A 23655-nucleotide genomic window follows, 5' to 3' on the forward strand; every position below is an offset into this window, starting at 1 on the left:
CAACACCTTAGACCATCTGTAACCTTTTAATCCAAAGAGCAAGAACTCATTTTCTGCGGTATGAAAGAGTAGGGCTGTGTTGAACCTTGATACAGCTCTTGAGTGCTAACTGAACTATTCCTGTAACATCCGGTATAGAAAACAACACTATACTTTTACACTGGAAGTTAGGTTCATAATCTGATTTAGCTGTTATTAAGTGCCAGCAGCGTGGCAGTAGGGATCTCTTGTTTCAGACTAATGACTTTGCTGAGCCCTGAACTTTTTTCTCATGAACCAGCAGGTGGACATTTTCAGGCTTTTAAAGTAGTGCCTTAACAACCATTAGACTGCTAGTCTTTTGGTACAGGTGTTCATACCTGCCCAATACTTAGGTTTATGAACAAATACATGTAAAGCTAATGCCATTTTCTCACTTTCACTTTGTTAATTAGCATATGTTGGCACTCTAACATGACACCAGCCTGCGCAAGTGGCATACGCCGTGGAAAGTTTTTTGAGTGCACCAGGCGACTTTACGAGCCGGTATGAGCCGAATAGACTGACCAATCAGAGCTGATGTGTCGTTGTTACATTTCAGGGGAGGTGTGAGCCAGGCTATCGCGTAGGGTACGCAGCTACGCAGTAGCTACGGCATAGGTATGACGTTAGTGTTGATTGATGTTAGCATGTAGCTCACTGTGTAATAATACATCCTCACAGAGCTGTTAGTGTGTCATTAGACTTTTTATTTTTTAATTTTTTTTATTTTATGCCTTTTTAAAAAAATGTTGCCAGAAGAAGGATGACTGAAAATGCGGGAGGAGAGAGAGACAAGAAACAAGAGGCAGCAAGTTCATGGTCAGCGCCTTTAACCATAGCCACCAAGGTTTTTGGTCTTCGGTTTCTTCATTTTTAACTGAATTTTACTTCCAGAAGGTTCTGACATTATTTTTTTATTTTTGTTAAAACATGTTTCTCAAACCAAGGCATTTTTTAAGGGATTGTTGTGGTTGTGGTACCAAACCCAGGTGTTGTACTGGAATTGATATGAAAAACTTACACTTAAAGCAATACACAACCGTATGAAAGAATCTTTCTTTTGTCCTCCATTTTATTTGGCCTGTAACATAACAAGTCAATCCAACAGTCATAATAACCTATTAATGATTGGAGGCTGTGGCTATCTGAGACAAAAAAATAGAGAGTTATGAACCCTCACTACATGCTTTTGTCTGCAGACTGTCATATCGAGACCATTTGTTTAGTGGGAGATTAGAGGAAAGAATGAGCAGCAATAAAGCTGCAGTCCATAGGGGTCACCTTCAGGACCTGCTCATGGTTATTCCTATCATTAGCATGTCGCATCTCATGCTGTCCTACTCCAATTATTACTGACAGGCTCTGGTCTTATGACTGGGATGTTCAAACTGCCCACTGTTAGACTGTAATTCTCACACCGATGGACTAATGTGAAATATGGCAACAGATGCAGAGAGCAACGACTGAAGCATATTATTCAGGACCCAAGGGCCATTAAAGCCATAGCTATTAAATATAATTTGAAAAAAATTAGCTTTTTGGCGCTTGGAATAGCAGGTTGTGAGGTATTATGATAATCACTATGTTCCCCAGGGTGCCTGCTCTCTCCAAATGTTATTACTATTTGTATATGCCTTTGTGAATGGGCTTTGGGATATGTAGTCTTGTTTGTGAATGTTTTATGGGAGGGGTAATTCTCCTCAGATACAGGGGCAATTATTGTTTTAGCCGGGGTTTGTGTTCTTTTGTGCGAGTCCAAAGTAATTATTGGTCATTGCTTGATTTGCTTCTGGTTTGAGAGAATTTGTGCGCATGTGAACACATTTCAACACACAAACCCCCTTGTATGACAGACGATAATGAACTGGCACTCAGCCTGCATTTGACCATTCAAACCACGCTGATGGACACCTGTACTGTTGATACTTGATCACTGCTGACAAGCTACAGATTTTGTGTAATTCTATGTGTTAATATTGTTGAGTTTCCAATGCTGTTTATATACTGGAGGTTCCAGATGGTGGTTGGTGCAAACCATCTTCTTTGTTCACCATGTGAAAATTTACAGTTCTACATTCATGTTAAAGCATTTTTGCAATTGCAAAGAGTGGAAAATTTGTCTGAGACCGCAACAAGTGTCTGCTCTTGGGTTTCTATTTTAATCCATATGACTGAATTTACTACAGTAACCTCTGTGCAGTTCATACCAAAGCTGAGCAGCATTAGACCTGTGGTTGAGAGCAGCAGTGCAAAGTCTTAGTCTTAGTCATATGGATATGTTCATGTCAATAGAAAACACAGGTCACTACTTAAAGGGTAGAGAAGTGGTCAGTGGTTGGCTGCATTGCAAATTTCATTGTGGCTTGTTTGTTTGTTCAAGTGGACATTAAATGTGGGTTTAATGATAAGCTGGTTGTATGACTGATTTTTCTCCTGTTTTCCATAATAAGAAGAGTTTCAGAGGGAAATGGAAAAACAAAGCCCACATGAACTTGTAGCACAAAAATCCCCACAATGCTAAGACTGTGGTATATTTAAAAAAGAGAAAGAGAATCTCATAATTAATCATTTATGTTAAATCAATTTTAAAGCAAAAAATCCAACATTCTCTTGTTCCAGCTTCTCAAATGTTAATATTTGCTGGCTTTCATAGTCCTCTGTGATGGTTAACTGAATATCTTAGATTTTGGACCGGTGGTTAAAGGAAATGAATTTGAATGAAAATAAAAAAATAGCATAAAATGTTTAAACATTAATAAAAGTTGTTTTAAATCTCTCCTCTTAAAACTAAACTGTTAAACCATGAATGTTGTGTTTGGCAGTGATGACCATTGTTTTAACGTCTCCCCTTTTTTTTTTTCCCCAGCTGCTGGCTGCACGTTCGAAGAGGATTCAGACCCTAATCTGTGTGACTTCACCCAGGGGGAGGAGGATGACTTTGACTGGCTGTTGTTTCGGACGTACAGTTCACCTTATGCCAGCTCTGACCTCCTGCGGGGTGAGTGGTCACCTCTTGTACAGTTCCTCAGGCTGCAGCCATTTTGTGTCATTAGATGTCTGTTGGCATGCAGATTGGACACAGCTGACCGGGAGCTGGGCTTTCTCTAAGTCTTACACTGAAACACATCTATTAAGAATTCATTTGGCATGAGACCAGAAGCTATTTTTTGATCAGTAGTTGGTGTGTGCTTCTGTTTCTTTTTAAATTATCCTGAAGTCTGGGGAAATAAATAGACTTCTGTTTGTGTCACAGTGGCTGACATATCAGGAAAGTGTGACAGTGTGTAAATCGGCCTTTATAGATGTCCAGCATCCATTGTGTATCAGCTTTAATGACGCACTCACCCCAGTTTTGTCTGCTTCCCTGCTAGCCCCAAGGATAATTTTATGTTAACCAGCCTCACAGGACTAATGGAAACCAGCATTTTCCTGCCATCATCCTCTCTACTGGTGGTTGCCAGAGGGAGATGGCATGCATAGTTTATAAGGCGCTCCTCCATCTCTGAATTAACAAATACCTACAGGGATCTGACAAAGGGAAGAGTGCTGTTTCAGCTTCTCAGCAGAAATATCAGTGGCAGCAGTGGGCTCTCTGCTGAACTACTTCTACAGTGGAAACTTGCAACATGATTAAAGAGCCTGCCTCCCGCTCTTTAACCAATTAATCAATCTATGATATTTAAATGAGAATTTGAGAAATCCATGACAAGTACATGCATTTAAGCACTCACTGTACATGAGAGAGAAGAGAGATGTTCAGTAGCTGCAGCAATTTTAAAAGCTTGAAAGAAAGCACTGACATTATTTGATAGTAGAATAGACAGTTAAGTGGCAGATAGAAAGACAGATAAGATGTAAAAATGTCAGGATAGGATACAGCCAGATACTGTAGAACATTTAAAAAGCAATAATTGTAGGCCACAGGGAATACTCCATCCATTTGGGAAATACTGACTCAAGTAGCCTTTGAAAATGGTCAGAATTTGCCTGCAGGGATAGATGCTATTTTTAAAAGCAGCATACTTGTGATTTTGAATTATACCATTAAGATTTCCTTCATGTCCGCAGGCATCTATCCAGATAGAATTCTGAATTTGATAAATCCTAAAATTTAATCCCAAACTCTTAAACCACACCTCACTCACCTCCACATCATCAGCATTCAAGTGAGAATCTGCCTGCAGCCACCAGCCAATTCACGGCAGGCGATGGAATAATTAATACTTTTCCCTTTGGGTTTAATTAAAACTTACTGCCATGGCATTTACAGCGATCCAGGGCTTTCAGTAGAACAGACTAGCACAGGTGGAGTGAGGCAGGTACTGTAATCTCCACATGACGAGACGGCATGAGAGGCTCTGAGCATCAGCTCTCGATCGATCGGTTCTGAGAACCAGGAGACAAATTCAGTTGAATTTATTATCCGCTCATCCTTTGGCCCTACACTGGAAGCAGTGTGTTACTTATGTTCCTCATCTGATTGGTGTCATTGTGTAGTGACAGGAGCGTTCCTTCGTTACACCTTGACATTTTCACTGTGTTATTTAAGGTGGATAACCCTCCTGCAGATACTGGCACAGGAAATGTTTTTCTCGTTTTTTTCCCCCTCCTCTCTCTGACTTAATCCCCCAGTGTTGACTTCTAACTATGTATCACATTGGGCAGCCAAGGTGGGGGGATAACAAGAGTTTATGAGATAAGGCTATTTACATTGGACCAGTATTAACTTTGTGGGGCTGAGAAATTGGTGTCGAGGGAAGATTAGTAAACACAGCTGAGATAGCAGCAGCTTGTGGCTCCCAGGAGAAATTAGAAACTACCGTTCCCATGAAAGAGAAAATTGTCTTGAAAAAAAAAGAAGATATAATGTGGTGAGATCTTAATAAGAATGGCCCATTTTTATCACATTCTCCTTTATTTTGAATTAGATTGGTGATGTCTGGTTGCTATTGATCATCTTCAGTTCTCCCGCTGTTTTAATGAACAGGTTGGGCTTGCAGCATGATGACCTTGTAAAGAAGAATGTGTCTGCATGTCTAGTGTTTTCTGAGAGGCAGATTCATTTGCTTCAGAAGTTATGGGTCTGCTGTAAAAGCCACTATAGTGTACCAGGGTCATCTTAAGGGAAAATACATTAGATATTGTTTAAAAACAATTAATGGAAATGTATTTTGCTTTCTCTCTCCATATTGTTTGATGTTGTCATTTTTTTGTTCTTCTATACAACAGGTCGAACAGTCCAGGTGAGTTGGAGAGATGATGCTTAGATATTTACAGCAAAATTAGAATGAAGATCGAAAGTAGAACTGTGTCACTATCAGGCATCTTCAGTAAATATCAGGCTTTTATCAGCCCAGCAGAAGAAAATAAGTATCCTTCAAGAGTCAAGCATCATGAAATGTACCAGAGAGGAGGCAGAGATAACAACAGTGACAGCAGCTTCAACAGTCTGGCCACAGCTTACATCCATCCATGTACATGCATCTGTTGCAACTGCTTTTTAATGGCTTTTTGTAATTTTAAGTACTTGACACAACACACCACACTAATTGCATTCTTGACAGGAAAATTGAACTTTCTGCATGTATACAGCATTAGCAACAAGAAACGTTCCCTTAAATGTCAAAATTAATGCCTGTTTTCACCAAATAGTTAAGGCCATAGAAATTAATTTCATGAAGTAAAAGTCCCTCATTCCTGTTTGTGTTTCTACTGTATCTCTAGAAGAATCAAGTTTAAGCAGATTAGTCATCAGAATATATTAGTGACAGCATTGTTTGGAAAGGAAACAACAGCACAGAGTCGTCGTTCAGTTTAGGTTCCTTGGGACCCATATATGTTCCTGCTGCAGAGATGGGTGGTTCGAGGCATAAGGTGCATTCTTCACTTCAGGGACAGGAACCTTTTTAGGAACTCTGTTCTTCTACCTGTGTTTCTACCAGAGGAACCAGGGTCTGAATTAGGTTCCATGGAGACAGTTTTACTCTCCCTATGCAGGGATTCAGTAACATTCAGGGTGGGGCTTGCAGAGTGGTCAAATAAACAATTTTTTCACAGCAATGTTATACACTTGGCATTTTTAAAAATCTTCAATTCCTAACACATTGTTTTGCTTGTAGTTTGTGGCCAACAATAATCAGGATGGAGCAGCACAAGAGATTTTATGACAACAGAGTCCGGGCTTATCTTATTATGTTATGTAATGTTATGTTATCCATGTTTGCAGAGGATGTTATCACACACATGTACAAATGACGTGAAAGGTGAAAGTTGCCCTTTTTTTATGGTGTGGAAATGCAAATCACAACACACTAGAGAAACTCTTATCCCTGGGAAAGTTCCTGAATATCAGCTCAGATGTTTTGAAGGAAAAGCAGCTATAGAAAAACACAAACTGAAGTGAGACTGACCAAAGTGGCTGCACTGAAAAAGTTCAAATCATTTCAAATCTCCTTGAATATCACAACCTGATAATCTTTTCAAGGATAGATTTTTCCTTTAAGTTTGATATTAGAGTCTGAAAGGTTCCCAATTCAACCATCTGTTCTGCAAGGTGTTTGTTCTTGTTGAAGTGCCAGTGAGCACACAATCCTCACTCAGTTTTCCACCTCAGCAGCCGTACAAACAGTGTCCCTTGGATGTGCAGAAATTGGGGCTTTAGTTTCCAGCTGAGTCATACAGAAATTCTCTGACGGTACTGAAATAGAGTGTTGAAATATGCTACTGCGTTTTTTTTTTCTCACCATGTGTTGCATTCTAATTTTGCAAATCCCTCTCCCTCTCCCTGTCTTTTTTTGTTAATGTCTGCTGTGCTGTCCAGTGGCACACATACAGTGGAGCTAACTTTTAAAAATAGGTCCTGCAGCAGACTAGAATCCAGCTCCATGTTTATATTTGTATATCACACTGCAGTAAGCTACCAGACTCAATCGACTGGTTGTTTTATTAGCCACTAGGACAGTATATCCTTACATAAATACCCTCAGACATTCTGAATGAACTCTAATGTTGCATGGGACCTCAGGTCTAAGGAGGGTTAAGACTTAGATGAAACATGGCTTTAAGCATTGTCATGGGGTCAGAGCCTGGTCAATCGGCACATACTGTCGCAGCAGTCTCAATGTAATGACCTTAACAGAGCTAATTCGGACAATAAAACACACAGACAATCCTCCATCTGTATCTCCATGGCTATGGAGGACAATGTCATATCTTCTGGCCTTTACTATCTGTCACCTCCCACCCCTGCCTGGCCTTAGCCACACACTGCAGACCAACTGCACATTAGTGTGTATGTGTGTGTGTGTGTGTGTGTGTGTTTGTCATTGACAGTGACCCAAGATTCATCTGCGTCTGTGAAAGAGTGAGGCAGAGCGAGGAGACAGATACATCTGCTGCAGGAGAGGCGTTGTTATCAGAGCTGACCAGCCATCCTCACTGGTTTAATACTCTATTACACTGCCCTCCTCCACCTTTACCTTCTGGCTGCCTGCATTTACCATATATATGTGTGTGTGTATATATATATATGTGTGTGTGTGTACAATCCATATCATCCCATTTAAAAGGTCTCAGTTTATTGTAGATTCAAAATCCAGTTACTTTTACTGTTCTAACTGGACAGATAATATATTTTATAGCTTGTAATTTTGATGCTTGACTTGCAGAGAAAGATGTTGTTGTATTGTAATTAACAACATGAATGCACTGAATTCCCTAGATGGTTGCAGTACAGTGTATTATTATTCCCTCTGTCTATATGTCAGATTTTAATAGTTGGATCCTCAGCAAATGATTTGATGAAAATATCTAATTGCCAATATAGCTGCTTGCTAATGCCTATATTGTTAATGGAAAAAAACACTTTTTCCTTTTTTGTTGTTGTTTTATGAACAAAGACCTTTTATGTTGTTTCTTCTACCACAAACGAATCCCTGATCAAAATGTACAGATAATACAGAAGGCCAAAACTGAGATTTCACGTATGTTCTTGTGAGTTCACAGAATTAAAGTTAATCAGCTTCAGCTGAGTAAATTAACTGGCAACACTTGGCGTTATAATTGGCATAATCAACAGTTGCTGGCTTGAAATTATACTTGTTACAGCTTTTCGAGGGACTGCTGATTGAAAAATCATCAAAAATCTTTCAAACTGAAGTTTCAGTATTAAAATGATTAATCACTGAGGACATAGGAGGACAAAAGCTGATTCAGGCTACCTGGTTTTCAGAAAACCTATTTGGAAAAAGAACAAAACTGAACACAGAAGTGTTTAAGTATTTTTCTGTTGTAAATGTTTGGGAAATAAAAAAAATAACTGCAGACCTGAAAGGGCGAGCAAATATATGGAGCTTGAAGTCGCGGTTGAGTAAATCTTCCGAAAAAGTCATGTAATGGCTGAAGCAGTGCATCAGCTTTACACCAAGGCTCAGCTTCAAGGCTAAGAATGTGCGATGATGAATGAAATTAGAGATGAGATAAAGTGGTCTGTTGTTTATTTCCAGGAGTGGTAATGCATCTTTCGTTCGTGAAGAGAGGGGGAACCTTTTAACATCTTCTTGCGAAAGAGCTATATTTATCATTTAGCTTGGGTTACAGAGGACAATTGTTCCCTTGAAGACAGTTGTGTCCGGCCATGCACTGTTGAAGAGTCTGAAGGGTTTTGTTCCAACATGTGATCTCACTAATTAGTCAGTCAGAGAGGGAGGAACTAATTAGTGAAATCAGCATCTGTAGTATTTGGTGGGAATGAAAACCTGCAGAGTCCGCCATGGCCGATGACTGGACACCAGTGGCTCACAGGGATAATTGCTTACGACTCATTACCTCAAGGCAAAGAAGATCATAGTTATTGATCACTGATGTATTTTATAAATGTCTGAAAGCCCAGTGTCCTTTTTAAAGTATCTCAGAAATGCCCGTCACTTCACAGAAGCTTTTAAAATGTACCAAATGAATTGAATTGTCATTCAGGGAAGTGAGCATCTGTTCCCTTTTCAACAAGGTAAAGAGGAATCTTTAATGTGAATGATAGAGACACATTTAGAAATGGCTTCCACAGCAGACATTGTGCCAGTTGCTAAAGCTTGCAGTCTAACACGAGTAAGCTCTCCGACCAGTTCTTTTGTTCTCTGTTATATACTCACCCACACACAGACAACCAGGTGATAGGTAGGTATGGTAATGCAGCCCCCTTTTGGCTGTAGTTTCCGTCTAATTAGTGTCGCTTTAGAGCGACAGCGAGAGGGCTTTTATGTGTAAGGTTGCCGGTTTAACAACATAATTGAGGCTCAGGCAGCGCACTCGGGATCATAGCCAAATAGACTTTCGAGGTGAATCACCTTAACTCAGGTGAGATGAAGTGGCTGGTCACTTTAAGCATAATGGTTCAGCTCATGAAAAAGGCCATGTGAGTGACAACTGCAGTGAAGCTGGAACATCAATGCAGCATCAATTGGGAATTTTGGGATTTTGCTCACATATAATTGGCCCTATTTGACAGACTTGAGTAGCTAGAGATTCATTATGGCTGTTTTATTGTTTATCTTGCTCTTTAAACAATTTCAGGGCAGTCTGTAGGGGGAATGAACAGTGAAGAAAGCTGAACTGCTGGGTTATGGCCCTTGCATGTGAGTAATACTGTACTTAGACACAGTCATGCTTTGAGCTAAATCCTTATGTCAGAATGCTAACATGCTCATATTGACCCTGCAAAAAATGCTAACAATATGCAGGTACACATGTACATTTAAAACTTTAGCATGTAAGCATCCTAATACCTGATCAGTGGCTAATGGCACTGATGGGAATGAAATTAGTTTATTTATAGTTCTTTGGTCATAAAACCAAAGAACTGGACAAATTGTTATTCTGACCTGATGATGGTGTTACATGAAAAGTTAAGATCTCCAGAGTGATTAGGATTCATTGTTTGGGGACCATAAATGTCCATACCAAATATTGTGCCAATCTGTTCAGTAGTAGAGATATTTCAGTTTTGACCTGAATATTTCTATTCGCCTCTAATGTGTGTAGAGCTTGTACTGATCTGGACAGTTAGCGTAAACTCAGAGCTCAGAGTATAGGTCTCATGGATGCTTGAGAAACCCTCCAAGATTTTATATCACTTAATCCAACTTAGGCTCTCTGTCACTTTCTTAGTAAGCAAAAGATTAGCAGAGTTAAAACATCTTTGCGAATCAGATGTGAACACTTGAATGAACTTAAGAGACACTCCGACTCCTGCCTGCTGGCTTTGAATGTGTTCTCTGAATATTTGAAGTTTTCTTTCTTCTTCTGATGTCCTCCTCTTTTCTGCTAATCACACATTCCCTCTTTGGTGATGTGGAGATTGGAATAAGCCTTGTATGTGTGCCTGATGTGGATAGTTTTAGTATGTGTATTTGGACATTTCCCAACCTCTGTGCTCTCCCTCTACTCCTCTGTGCCCACATTTTGCTCCAGCTCTCTCTGAATGTTCACAGATCACAGGCTTGTGGGCCTTGGCAAGTTGTTTGAAATGAGAACAGAAGTATTTCTTAAAATTCTCTTTGTATATAGACCCGCATTTAGCTTTCTCAATACACATGAATTAGAAATGCGAGAGAAAATGTGCAGAAAAGTAAAAGTTCTCAATTCATATCCACAGAAAATAATTCATGGACCATTCTGGGCTGTACCAGTTTTAATAGAGGGGAAAACATCTCTGATTTTTTGTGACTGCTTGAACACAGGCGGGTAAGATGTCAGAGGAAGATGCACGCAGATTTGTTGCTTGTATAACATCATTAATTTAAAAAATGTTCAAACTTTTGACAGCTTTTCACGGCTCATCTTCGTTCAAACCAAAACAGTTTAGTAAACTAGTAGAACACTTAAAACTAAAACCAGTTTTCCCACGATTTTGTATGAGATTGTCACACAGTAGGACGTAAAACAAAAACATTTTGTATTCAGCTCTGCAATTAAAGGTTAGCCACAGGGTGCTTATTAGTAAATGAAAGGTTTAAGAAACAAAAATTACTCATTTACCAATGAATTGGTTAAGCCTTACACAAAGCAGAATAGACAGCGACCAGGGCTTGTGTGCACTCCTAGGAATTATGTTCATATTTGATCATTTACACTGTTTACTTGTTGTGTCAACATTCAGTACTGATGCAGCATATGCAGTAGTGTGCTGTCTGTATAGCATCCATGTTGACGTTAGTGGCAAAATTAAAAAGCATTTTCATAGACCTGAGTCACGGACTATATCTTTTTATTTTTTATTTTTTTTGCTAATAAGAAACTATAGATTAAGTTGTGTATAACATCATCCCATACAGGTTATCGTGGAGCTGACACTGATTTGCGGGAGTCCCTCTCTTGATTGCGTATGTATAGAACTGACTGGCAGAGGTATCTCAGGAATAATGCCTCAGGACTGGATTATAGTGTGCATACCTGGCTTTGCTGAGAATTATAACATGGTGGCATCAACAAAATGGAAACACCCTCACAGTGCAGAAAAAGGCACGGGAGCAGACATATCAGCTGCAAAAATGGCAACAGAGCCCATATACAGCAGAAGCTTTATCAGCAGACTGAGATGACTGTGGGGCTCCACAGAAAATTCTACTCAGAGCAATGCTAATGTTAACGTAACCTATGTCAAAGTGCGGCAGGTTTTGACAGAAACAGGCTCTTTATAACACTTAATGCATTTTCATACAGGATCAGAACGTTGCACTTGTTATTGCCATCTTTCTGACTTGCTATTTGAATGGCATTATTCTCCAGTGTGTGCTTTATTTACATCGTAAGGTTGACTGCTTTTCTAAGGGGAAATAAAATGTTGTAGTGATCTCTTGTGGGAGTATGAAGCCACCACCATCTGCTTATAAATGTAGTACCCCGTATCCCTCTGGGACCCAAGTTCATACTTCAGAGGTTCCACTGGGAAAACTGTTTGTGCCTTGTAGGATTCGCAAAATGGCTCCTATCGCGCAACTGCACTTAGAAAGCATCTATATAACTATGCACCCTCACATTTTACATTTCACAACCATAACGCATCTGCTAAAAATTCTGTCTGACCTATACAAATATTTATAAGGGTTTGTTTTAAAACACACATCATTTCACTTTTAAATCCGCCCAAAAAGTATATATCTGTTCCATATTTATATCAACTGTCACTTTGGCTGAGTATGTGATGGATGCATCATTTAGATGTATATGCCCTAAGTATCCTTACTATAATTGGAGTGAAAAGTGCTAGATAATGGCTGAGATAAACATCCTGGCAAATGGCAAGAGTAGAATCTGTATGCAGCCATTGATCCTCTGCTGTGAGACTTAATGATTTCAGTGTATTTTGTCTGTTGACGTAGTGGGTGGCTATCTAGTTGCCAGGAGGGGCTCTGAGTGTAGGTTATTTCATCTCCATTTGTTGGAATAACATTGATTTTGAGATGCAGGATCCTCTTGAGTCGGCATCTGGTTGGAGACTCATGAAGAGCCAAGAGGGTCCTTCAGAGAATAAAGGAGTGAGGACAAAGCATTTTATTCTCCTTCCTCATGTTCCCTCTTAATCTCACATCTATTCCTGCCATTCTCATTCACATACTTCGTCTCAGGTGCAATTAATTCAGCAGTGTTACTATAATAACTCTTGTCGTGCACAACACTCTGTCAGTAATTGATATGTAGGCACTGCTTCTGGGTGGAGCCATTTGCATTAAATCGTGTTAACTGATATGATAATGAATGTGAAAGGCCTGATGCAAGCAGAATGACTAACTGGAGATGGATGGGTATTTGAATTATACACAATAAGTAATATATTATGTCAGGTCTCAGGGGTCCACAGCTCTCTCTGCATTTGTTGTCTGTCTTCTACTCGGATCAGCCTGGGCTGCCTGGATATAAATACTGTAGTCCCATCTGGCACTACCTTAATGTTTCCTCTTGCTAATCTTAATATCTGATGATGAGAGCAGCAATAAATATGTGGAAATTGATTTTAGTGTGTGAAATTAACTAAAACATACTCTGAGATGTGTTAGGATGGTGATATTTCAGGTATTATTATAAGGGTGGTATCTAAAAATGATCCATGTGGCAAAACGTCTGCTCTCCCACATCTCTCATGTGCCAATCTGTTTAGTATGCTGTCCATCTCTGTGCTTTTAACCAGACTGTCGATAATTAGCTCCTCAAGCTTCACCAAACTTTATTATTCTCCATTAACACATATGAAGAGCTTTTTGCCTTTCAAATGAGTTATTACTGTATGAAGGGCTTGGCTGGAGATGGGACACCACAGTCGACTGAAAACAAGGATGAATTAGCTGCAGTGAAGTCAGTGACTTGATTTAAATTTAAATGATTTCTTTTGTTTAAAAATTATTGTGCTCAAATGAGATAGAGAATGAGATAGAGTCTGATTCTATGCTGCACATCTTATTTTAAGTATTTCAGTAGTCGGCTTCTTACACATACGTCAAGGAGAGAATGACATACTAATGAACTTAATCGATGTTGTAATAAAAGCTCATAAAAGAACAAATATTTGAATATTTGTGTGATCAGTACAGATTTGAAAGATGCCATACATAAGTTTTTACTAATGCCAATGTGAGCATTGTGTTAGTGTTATGTTGTTTACTTACTAGTCTACAAGAAGCTTTGCGAGTTCAGCTTCAAACTTCATTCCTTTACTTGCCAGAGCTGCTGCATCTCCAGCAGTAGAAAGCAACAGCAATGTTAACTCTTGTTTTGCTTCTATTTCTATCACTGCTTTTCTTTCACTGAAGTTAGCATGCTAACCATCTAGTCCCGGCCTATACCATCTCGTAATTCCACTTTTTGTGATAGAGAGCCACTGTAGCATCCAGTCTGCCCTCAGTCTAACATGAGAGGATAAAGAAGTAGCACTGCCCAGAGAGTGTATTCAAACCAATGTCTGAAGCTGTTGATAAGTAAACAGCTGTTAATGCTAATGCTGGCTATTTAGCAATAGCAAAAACTTACATATAGCACCTTTAAATTTGGGAAAGAGAGAGAGCACTCATATCTAACTGGCAGATGCCCTGAACTGAGGTATCAGAATTGGTATTTGGAGAGGGAAATTTGGGGTTGATACATCTCTAACTACACACAGTATGTTATCCTGAAAAGGCTCAAATAGCATATTTTTCTCAAGTATTACTATGGTCTCTCTTGCCTTATCTTGCATTCTCCTCCTGTAGTCGCTGCCCTTGGTAGCAATTATGCCTTTATCCAGGTCAGGTCAAAATAAAAACAAAAATAAATCTTCCTCTTTCGGAGTCAAAATCCATTAAAATATGTTTTTACAACTGTGTTGCATGTTGTTGCCAGGGGATGATAATACAGGTGAAACTATGACTATAAAGTCGACCGTTCCCCACCTGAATAACTCTAAATGTTTATATGACTTATACTTAATGAGCCTTTATTTAGTCAAATAAATCTGCAAGCTAACAATTTGGCCCCAGAATACCCATCTTCTGCCTTTTACTCATGCTAGCTCCACTTGATCACTTAACATAATGTCCACTATGCAAAAGAGCTATCATTAGGCAATGGAGCAAATAATCGACCATGGACACCAGAATGATTTTGGTGTCCAGATTCATCACATAACTAAGTTGATTAATGGACCAATCTCTCAAACCCTCCTGTAAGTCACAGTCTGCAAGTACTTTTTTTTTTTTTTTTAAATTGTGATACAGAGAACACCATCTCTTTTACGTAATTGAAAAGAAAATGGCCTTCCTTGCTGTGATAATTCAACGTGTTATGACAAATTTTGACAGGCTATTCTTGAGATGTAGACCCTACTTTTCATCCTCATCCTCTCCTCCAAATGCAGAATAGAAAGATTAGACGAGGGAGGCTTGGCTTACATGGGGATTCTTCACTGTCATTGGAGAGTGGAGGATGATAATATGTCTGAGAAGATTATATGCGTGAGAAACAAAGGAGCCCCTCTAACACTGGACGTGCTGCAGATAGAACATTTCTTCTACTTCGACTGTAAATGCTAGGCTGGACGGAGAGTTTGGGAATAAAGAGGATAGAGGTTACAGCGGCATCTGAAATGAGAGATATTCATTTTGAGGAGTGCTTTGTGTGCCTTTATGGCATCTGTAGGATTACTGCATTCGATTCCTCTTTCACAGTCCCAGTCATTACTGCTTTTACTGCCTCCATCAAATCTGCTCAGTAACCTCCTACCTTCAGAAATATTGACTGCAATTATAGAGTGTGAATGGCATAAAAGTGCGACTGTCTTTTGCCATCATGATCAAAATGTGGGTTGTGCTAGCCACAGCTTGAAGCTTCTCAATTGCTTTGGAAAGAAAAAAACAAAAAACAAAAGTCAGAATATTTCCAGCATAAAAAAAAAACAAAAACATCAGAGACACTTGCAAGGTAGCTTGATTGTGGCGTCATGGTCCCTGCTTTCTCTGTGTTGTTTGTAATCGCAGTGAAGAGCATGTCCCTCTGAGGAACACTCCCAGGTTGTTACAGCTAATGACTGCTGGGGGTTCTCCACTAGGAGCTGTCTGACAGCATTTGCTCAGATATTAATATCAGACGACGGGAATGAGGACGATGGCATGGATGCTTGGAAATTGGTGCAGCACAAATTCGACGTGTGTGTGAGCAAGCTTGGCACGGGCACCTAGATGCACACCCATCGCGCACAGTATGCTGACATACTGTATATTTTGCATACACGGTAATTGATTTATGTAAGAAAACGTTGAGGCGGCCATGCTTGGAGAATCAGCTGCTGTGCCTCCATGTCAGTTTATGTGAGTTTTGCGGCAATGCCATAAACTGAAATCTGGAAGCTCTGCATCAGTTTTATTGTGACAGTACAATTATGAAGTTCCAGCTCCCACTGCTGTGTGGGTTGCTTCCTTGTCACCTTGCTAAGGGCCATGCTCTCTGAAGGGAGCAATAGAAAAAGCCATAATCGTAACTTCAGTGGAAACTCATATTCTTTTATACGCTTTGCTTGTAATGTTTTTCATTGCAGAGAAAACAGGGAATTTCAAAATCCAACTTGTGGGAAACATAACGTTTCAAAGTCTTTCTTGTGAACGTGATTTCTGCTGGGAGGCGACGCCTGCTCTTCCCCGTCTTCTGATGTGTTCTCTTTGAGGTGGCGGGGACAGTCTGTGATACGCAGCTGGATGCCCCTCGCACGGCTGCAAAACGCTCCCACAAAACAGCTGCGGGATTTGCACATCGCTTAACCTAATTTCTTTGAGGCCTCTTTGAGAGGAGAGGAGTTGTCCCAGCCCAGGATCATATGCACCTATTTTTACACACACACACACACACACACACACACACACACTCAGACTCATACACATTTCCATTTCTCAGGCTGTCCTCAAATTGCGCATTTGCACCTATATCTCAACTCTTCTACAGTTTATCTCTCACTCATTTGCTCACTCACTGCTCCCTGCTCCTCTTTCTTTTTCTTCAAAAATATTCCATCTCCGCCTGAGTCTTTTGAGTTTTATTTCACACCCAGCTGTAGCATGATATTGAGAATGAGATGACATGGCAGTTCTGTTCCTCAGCTCTGGTTGGTGCATTATAAATGCCTATACCCACACAGGCGTGCTGCAACAGACTCCGAGCGCTAGACTAAGATCTCGGTTGCGGCTCCCCAGAGAGGCAAGCTGTTTGTGGCAGGGCAGGAGCAGCCGAACACCAGCTACTGCTATCCCAGCCTGTGCTCATCGCTGTAGGCATGTATGCCTCTGGGTGTGAGGGCGTCTGTTTTTTTTTTTGTTTTTTTTTTGCACTCAGACGTCTGCTAGTATGTCAAGACACTCCATCTAGATTTTGCTACAGTGTGTATTGAAACTATCCACACAGGTGAACTTCAGGTGCTCAGCATTCAGACAATCTCATACTTTACTTTTTTTTTTCTTTGGGGGAGTTGCTGTCTCTCCTCATAATCCTGTTCTCTCTGTCAAGAAAAGTTCTTAAAAAAATAAAACACACACACATACACACACAGCCAAACTTGCTGCAGAATACAGCTAGCCAATTAGAGACTAATCTAACGATGCACAACAATTTCCTCAATGCACTGGCCTATCTTTTTTAATTGAATTAGGAGAGGAGCAAAACAGAGCAGATATTCCCCCCGCATTTCTCTGAGCTTGATTACAAAAAGCACAGACTGTTAAAAATTCCAGCGGCGGGGTCAGAGTCATGCTATCTCCTGCTACGATTAGAGGGCCAGATAACCAAGATTTATTAGCCAAACATCCCGACAATTAATTAGGAAGTGGGGCTAGACTAATCCTGTTTCCACGGGCTTTAACGGGTCGAACCTCCTCGCACTACCAAGAGGAGCAGAAGAGCACTTCAAAGACGAAGCGATTAAGGGAAGGGCTTAAATCAGCGCCCACATATAAGTGTGTGTGTTGGTACAGTATAATTACTGTGTCTGTTGCCTGTGTTTGTGAGTGGATGTGTGCAAGTAGTATGTGCCCATACAAGCGTGCGTCTGAATAATATCCTGCGGCAGATATTATTAATGTATATGTGGATGGACACATAGCCCAGGCCTGGGTGTTCACAATAAATCCACGCTCTGACGTCTTAAGCGTGAAGGTTTAGCCCACTCCTCAGTTCAAAGGCTCGTCTCTAATGCTTCTGGCTTTCCTGCTCCTCCTTTTTTTTTCCTTTTTTTTTTTTCTTCCCCACAGCTCTGCTCAGCTTCATCTCACGGAGACCTCGCACCCTGAGAGGACTCGGCAGGTCGCAGCACCCCACACAGAACTGCACAGTCTGCTCTCTTTGTTCCAGGACGCGCTTGGCATTTGGTCTCATAAGGCCTCTGGCTCTTTAAAAGCGACACACAGCAGCAAGCAGATGGTTGAGAAACTTTGTTTTGGTTATTAGTAAGCCATCTACTTTGGGACTGGTGCTATTTTTTGATTACAAAGTCAAGCAAAAGCCGAGCAGAATTTAGCAGAAGGATCGACGTATGTGGGCTGAAAACCATACAGAATCTGCGGTTAGATCATGAGAAAGGGCGGCTTAACTGAGTGAAATTTGTCAGGGCTGTGTATACTTACAGCTTATTATGCACTGAGTGGAAGTAAAGTGATACCTGACCATATGGTACAAAGCCCTCGAGGAAATCCAAATCTGTTGTCATCATGACCCACAAAAGTTAATGGGCAAATCACAGGCTTGTGTGCCAAATCCCTGCCTTCACTCCTCCGAAAATAACCACATTAAGCTTTTAGAAAACTTGTATCTAAGTGACAAAAAGCGGGTATATTCTTAGATCCACGTCTTTGTCAGGCACACTAATTACAACATAGACTTACTTGTATTGCATCTCACCACCAGAGCAATCAGAGAGAAGTCAAACTGAACCACACAGCATGATCCTTTCCTCCACTATATCTGTTTAAATATAAATAATCCATCTAGATTAATGTTGGACTCCACTGCACCGAGACACAGAAATGAATTAATTAAACATCTTGAACAAACAGTTCAACTCTGCTGTCAAATGACATTTTATACTTTAAATTCATCCCCCACATGTGCTACACACCTAGAAAGTTTAATAATTTGCTATATCTGCATGGAAAAGATGTTAGTAAAAGCGATATCTACATGACATTTACAGAGTTATACATATACTGCCACATAATATGATTGTGAAATAATGAAATAACTTTAGCATGATTAATGATTAATATACTGCATGAAATAGTATTTTATGTAGCCTAATATCACAAATTAGTGGGCTTTACAATTTGTATAGCATGCAGGACCCTCTGTCCACCACCATTAAAACCTATCTTTAGATAGTTTGATCAGTGTCCTGGAAACGTCCTTGTGGAGAGGAGGTCCCTAGACTGGATGGAAAATATAGCTCCTCTCAGCAAGACCGTGTGGGGATTTGGTCCACAGTGGACTGTGGCTGTACTGTGCAGCCTCCAGGTGTGAATAAGGGCCGCAGTGTGAAACTAAAGAAGTATTTATGTGTGCGTGCACGTTCCGAGAAAAACTTGTGCATGCTCAGCAGACCCCCTCTGGATAAAAAGAGGTTAAAAAACAGACCCCTTGAGCAGCAGGTCGATCTCTGCCTGTGCACCTGTACAGACCTGGTAAACTAAGGTCTTCATGGCTTAACAAAGTTATCGCTGAGCACTACACTTCTTGGCTGCTCATAGTGCGGAGCCAGCCGGTGGATCCTTCGGTCTCTGTCCATCTGGCTCTATTGTTGACTGCAGACAGACTGGCTGATGAACGCAGCCTGGATGTAGAGGCAGAAATAGGGCCCCGAGCTCGCAGGAGCTCCCTTAGGCTGGGGCTTGGCAGGGCTTTTCAGAGCTGCTCTCTCTCAAACTCTCTGAAAGCGAGCACAGTAGTCTCCACGGTTGCCTAATGGCCATGCTGCTGCTCTTCAGAGTTTGGCAGTTGACAGTTTCTGATCCTTTTTAAGCAAGAGGTGCAGATAAAAGCCCTGGCAGACAACGAGCAGAAGTAGAGTCTGAGTTGTAAGTGGAGATTTAAAAACTAGGAGAGTCTGGGAGAAAAAAAGGGTTTTGTGTGCTGTGATTTATTGATTATTTTAAAGTGAGCGTTGTTAAAAAAAACAAAAAACAAAAAAAACAGCAGCACCTTTCCAGAAATGCCTGAAATGGGTACACCAACATTCTGTAAATTTAGCACTTTGCAAACTGTGTGTGCATGAAATTCCCTCATGGCATGCTGACAACAGAAAATGGATCCTCAGAATACTGACAGTACAAGAAGAATGCAATATACATGTGTTCAAAAGTAATTGTTTTCTTATTTCTCCACGGGCCATTTACAAGGACACACTGTATCATCAAAATGCAGATTAAGTGAATAACGGTTTGTTTTGCCATGCATTGAATGTATATCCAGCCTATAGCTCCATCCCAATCGACTGGCTGGTAATACGCGGGAGGACAAACATCCCGATGCTGGACCCTGCCTAGCCCATCATCTGTGACCAGCTCTAATTAATTCCCTCAAGGTACACAGACAAAAGAGTAAGACTTGGAGAATAAGACTGCAAAACTGAATCTAATCTTGGAAGAGGGATATAGAAAAGAAAAAAAACTTGAAGTAAAGCAGAAGGGCAACAGATTACATGCAGCAAAGGGAGGAGAAAGCAAGAGAGTCATGAAGAATATTGAGTCCAAATTTGTTTTTCCTGTGTCTACTTTAATCACTCGTCAATGTATTTAGTGTGCATAGTTACGCACCTAAGGCAGTGTGTTGAAAACAAAGGCTCAGTGAGTGCTCGGCTTAACTGCCTTGCTGCATTTTTGTCTTTTTCTCTCTCTCTTTTTTCCTTCCTCCGAAGGTTTTTCTTCTCTTCTCCTAGTGTCTTTGTCAGGACAAGGATGTCACAACACAGACAGGCACCACAAAGGGGGCCAGAGGAAAAAAAAAAAAAAACCCTGCTCTTAGCCAGGAGAGGTAGCAATCGATGGGAGGTTAAACAACAACTGAGAAAGAAAAGCACACTTTTTGCCAAGCTTTCATTGTGGGGGAAAAAAGTGTATCTGTATTCAAATGTGATTTTTCAGCAGTGGAGAATAGTGATAACCAACAACGGATGATGGCCTTTTGTGTTGACGTCAATGAAAAGGACAGCTGCGGAGGAAAATCACATTTGGCTTCTGTATGTATCAGTTTTTTGCCTACGAGAGCAAATGTGGCATCCATTGTTTTAAACATGGTTGTGTAATTGGTCGTCACAGTTTCCATAGTGTTACATTATGTTGCCACACAAGCATCTAGACACACAGCAGGTGTTTGTTTTCAAACAGGCATTTGTCATCAACTGACAAGTACAGGACCGAGCAGCGCTTATGGTGCCGCATTCATTCATTTGCATAAAACATCTCGAGAATACTACAGTATGAATATTGAATGCCTCACTCTTTGCATATGCAGAGACATATTTTTTTTCTAACCTGTGATGTTAACTGGCACTGTAGTGGCTTTTGTGGTTATCACCGTCATTTCACAGTAAGAGGTGCAATCTTAGCAACGTTCAGAGTTTCTGCGTAGGTTTCATCTCACGCCAACGTCAAATGTATTTGATAAATTTCCCTATTAGGATCAGTGAAATAAAACTTAATAGGTCTTTTTCAAAGCAGACATTTTGACAAGTCATAGTAGGAAAAGCACAGATGTAATTAATTACTGTTAATTGCTGCTTTCCATTTAGGTCAGACAGGTACGAAGGCAGTGGTGTGGCGCATGCTGGCTTACTGGCATGTTTTGATTTTATTTGCATTACACTAATATTTCTGTCTCCACCCCCTGCTGTGATACTTGACAAAGAAGAACATTTTGGGCTCAAAATGGCTGATACTTTTTCTAGTGTGATAAAATAAACATTTTAAGGAGGGTATTCACCAGAGTTGTGAGTCCTTGGGAAGCAGAAAATCACAGCTACAGTTTTGGACTTGACACAAAAGATGTACATTTGTTTTTCACATTAATTACCGTCATCCCCATACAGGAGAAGTAAGTAGATTTCTTTTTGTGGAGCCCACAGTGATGAAAAATAAATGTTAAAAAATGTAATATACAACAGCAACATGTGTTTTCAGACACAGCGTCCTTGTTACTTACTGACAGTACTCGTGTCAACAGTTTATCTCTTCAGTAGGCAGCAGTTTCAGTGAAAATGGCTGGCAGAGAGGTCTGTGGATTATCAAGAGTAACCTTGACACTGTTTTTTGAAACAGATTTAAGCTAAAAGCAGCTACTATCTTGAGAAAACAATCATTGAGCAATAAGCCTCTTTGACAGCACATGTTTTGACTTGTCAGGAAAGGCAGAGGCGTTACTAATAACATTAACAATGGCTCCGCTCTCATGGTCATATTTATCCATGACATGCCAGCTGTCATGGGTGTGTTTACATCCACCTATTTTCAATTTGTGCCTCAGAAAAGTTGAGTGGAAAGTCCAGTAATTAAAAAAACAAAACAACAACAATATTGCAAAAATGTTTTTACAAAAAATGCAGTAAAAGCGAAAATGTGACCAAGTGCAGTTGAGTGCAACACTAAGCTGTACACAAAGCATGTGACTTCTTTGTAATTCAACAAATTGAAATGCAGGCACATTTCTCAGAGAGACAAAATATTATTTCTAATTAGTCTGTATTAATTGCTTACTTCTCTGTAAATTCTGGAAAACAGAATCTGCTGCTTTCTTGGTGGGGGCCAAGGTCAGGGCTACAGTAGCTGTCACAATGATGAGTGGTTCTTACTGAGATAGAACGTCTGCGCACCAAACGGGGGGGGATTGACAGTTAATCACAAGCACATTACACCTCTGGGATGGGGCGGATCTGCAGCCTCCTGCCTTTGGCTCCAGCCTGCCTGTCATTATGATGACTCTGCGGCCTCTCAGTGTCTCCCTCAGATTTATCTATCCAACACTAGACTGTGGCCTCGTCTTGGGCTTGAGCTTGGCACCTGTCCATCCATCAGCTTCTAAAGTTCTCCGGTGACGCAGCGGACACAATCTCCCTCTTTCTCTCTATACAACCCCTTGCCGCCACATGGCAAAGCTATTGTTCACGCTGTTCATTCAGTCAGTACAGCTAAATAAATGCTACACAATGTTGTCATTGCTGGAGCACTGTAACTGTGTTAACATCCACCAGGGAAAAAGCTGGCAGGGTTTTACGGGGACTTGAGTGTTTTGGGAGGGATAGTGTGGGTGGACAACTTTGCTGATGGCACTGGTGAAGGCTCTTTTAAACAAGCCGAGTAATTACTAAAAAGCATGCTGAAGGCCATTTAAGCCACATCTGTTGACACCGCTGTGACACGAATTTCAAGATTAGGTGTATTTGTGTGTGTGTGTGTGTGTGTGTGTGTGTGTTTGTGTGTCACTGTGGAGAGGGAAAACGAGCAGATTGTATATAGGGTTGTTTTGCTTGAATGGATTATGCTGATTTATCAGTGTTGACTCTAATATCCTGGGATATAAAGTGCCTAGAGCCATACAATTAAATCACTACAATGTTGACTTTGAGTGGAGCTTTAAAAACTACAAATATCTTTCAAGTACATATAGTATGACAATTATGTTTTTTTGTTGTTGTTGTTTTGTTTTTTTTATCTTTTTTTAAATAAATAATTCTCATGCATGTCAGCGTTTGCCAACTGCCATTCATTTCCTCTCGTGACTAGCTCATTAGCTTCGTGTCAAGACAGATGACCAAACCATGGCGCATGTTATTATGCAGTTGCACCCTCCATCCCTGTAAGCCTCTCAGTTTTTACCACAGGGGCATGTCGCCATGCTGACATGTTAATGGGATCAGTCATTGATAACAAGGAGCTAATGAAAATCTAATCAGAAAACTAGCCTGGATCGCTGGATTGTCTCCTCATGCTCTCAATGTCACAGACATACAGCTGCTCTGCCTCTCCACTGTGTCCAATGAGAAAAAATTTCTATTTCAGTTCCCATTACCTGGTATGATTTGCAGCATCATCCTGAAAGAAAAAAAGAAATGTCCATTCATTCATTTATTAATTCATTAACTCATTCATT

General features: G+C 40.4%; 1 protein-coding gene across 4 annotated transcripts in view; it reads left to right on the forward strand.

The window, feature by feature from the left end:
* Nucleotides 1-23655, forward strand: part of ptprub (protein tyrosine phosphatase receptor type Ub) — a 149223-nt gene that overhangs the window by 43434 nt on the left and 82134 nt on the right. For all 4 annotated transcript variants that reach the window (XM_018686786.2, XM_018686795.2, XM_018686803.2 and 1 more), the window contains exon 2: nt 2888-3019. In XM_018686786.2, the coding sequence (XP_018542302.1) occupies nt 2888-3019 (132 nt within the window). The remainder of the gene's footprint in view (nt 1-2887; nt 3020-23655) is intronic.

The sequence above is a fragment of the Lates calcarifer genome, linkage group LG15 (assembly GCF_001640805.2).
Source record: "Lates calcarifer isolate ASB-BC8 linkage group LG15, TLL_Latcal_v3, whole genome shotgun sequence".
In the NCBI taxonomy this organism is placed as follows: domain Eukaryota; kingdom Metazoa; phylum Chordata; class Actinopteri; family Centropomidae; genus Lates; species Lates calcarifer.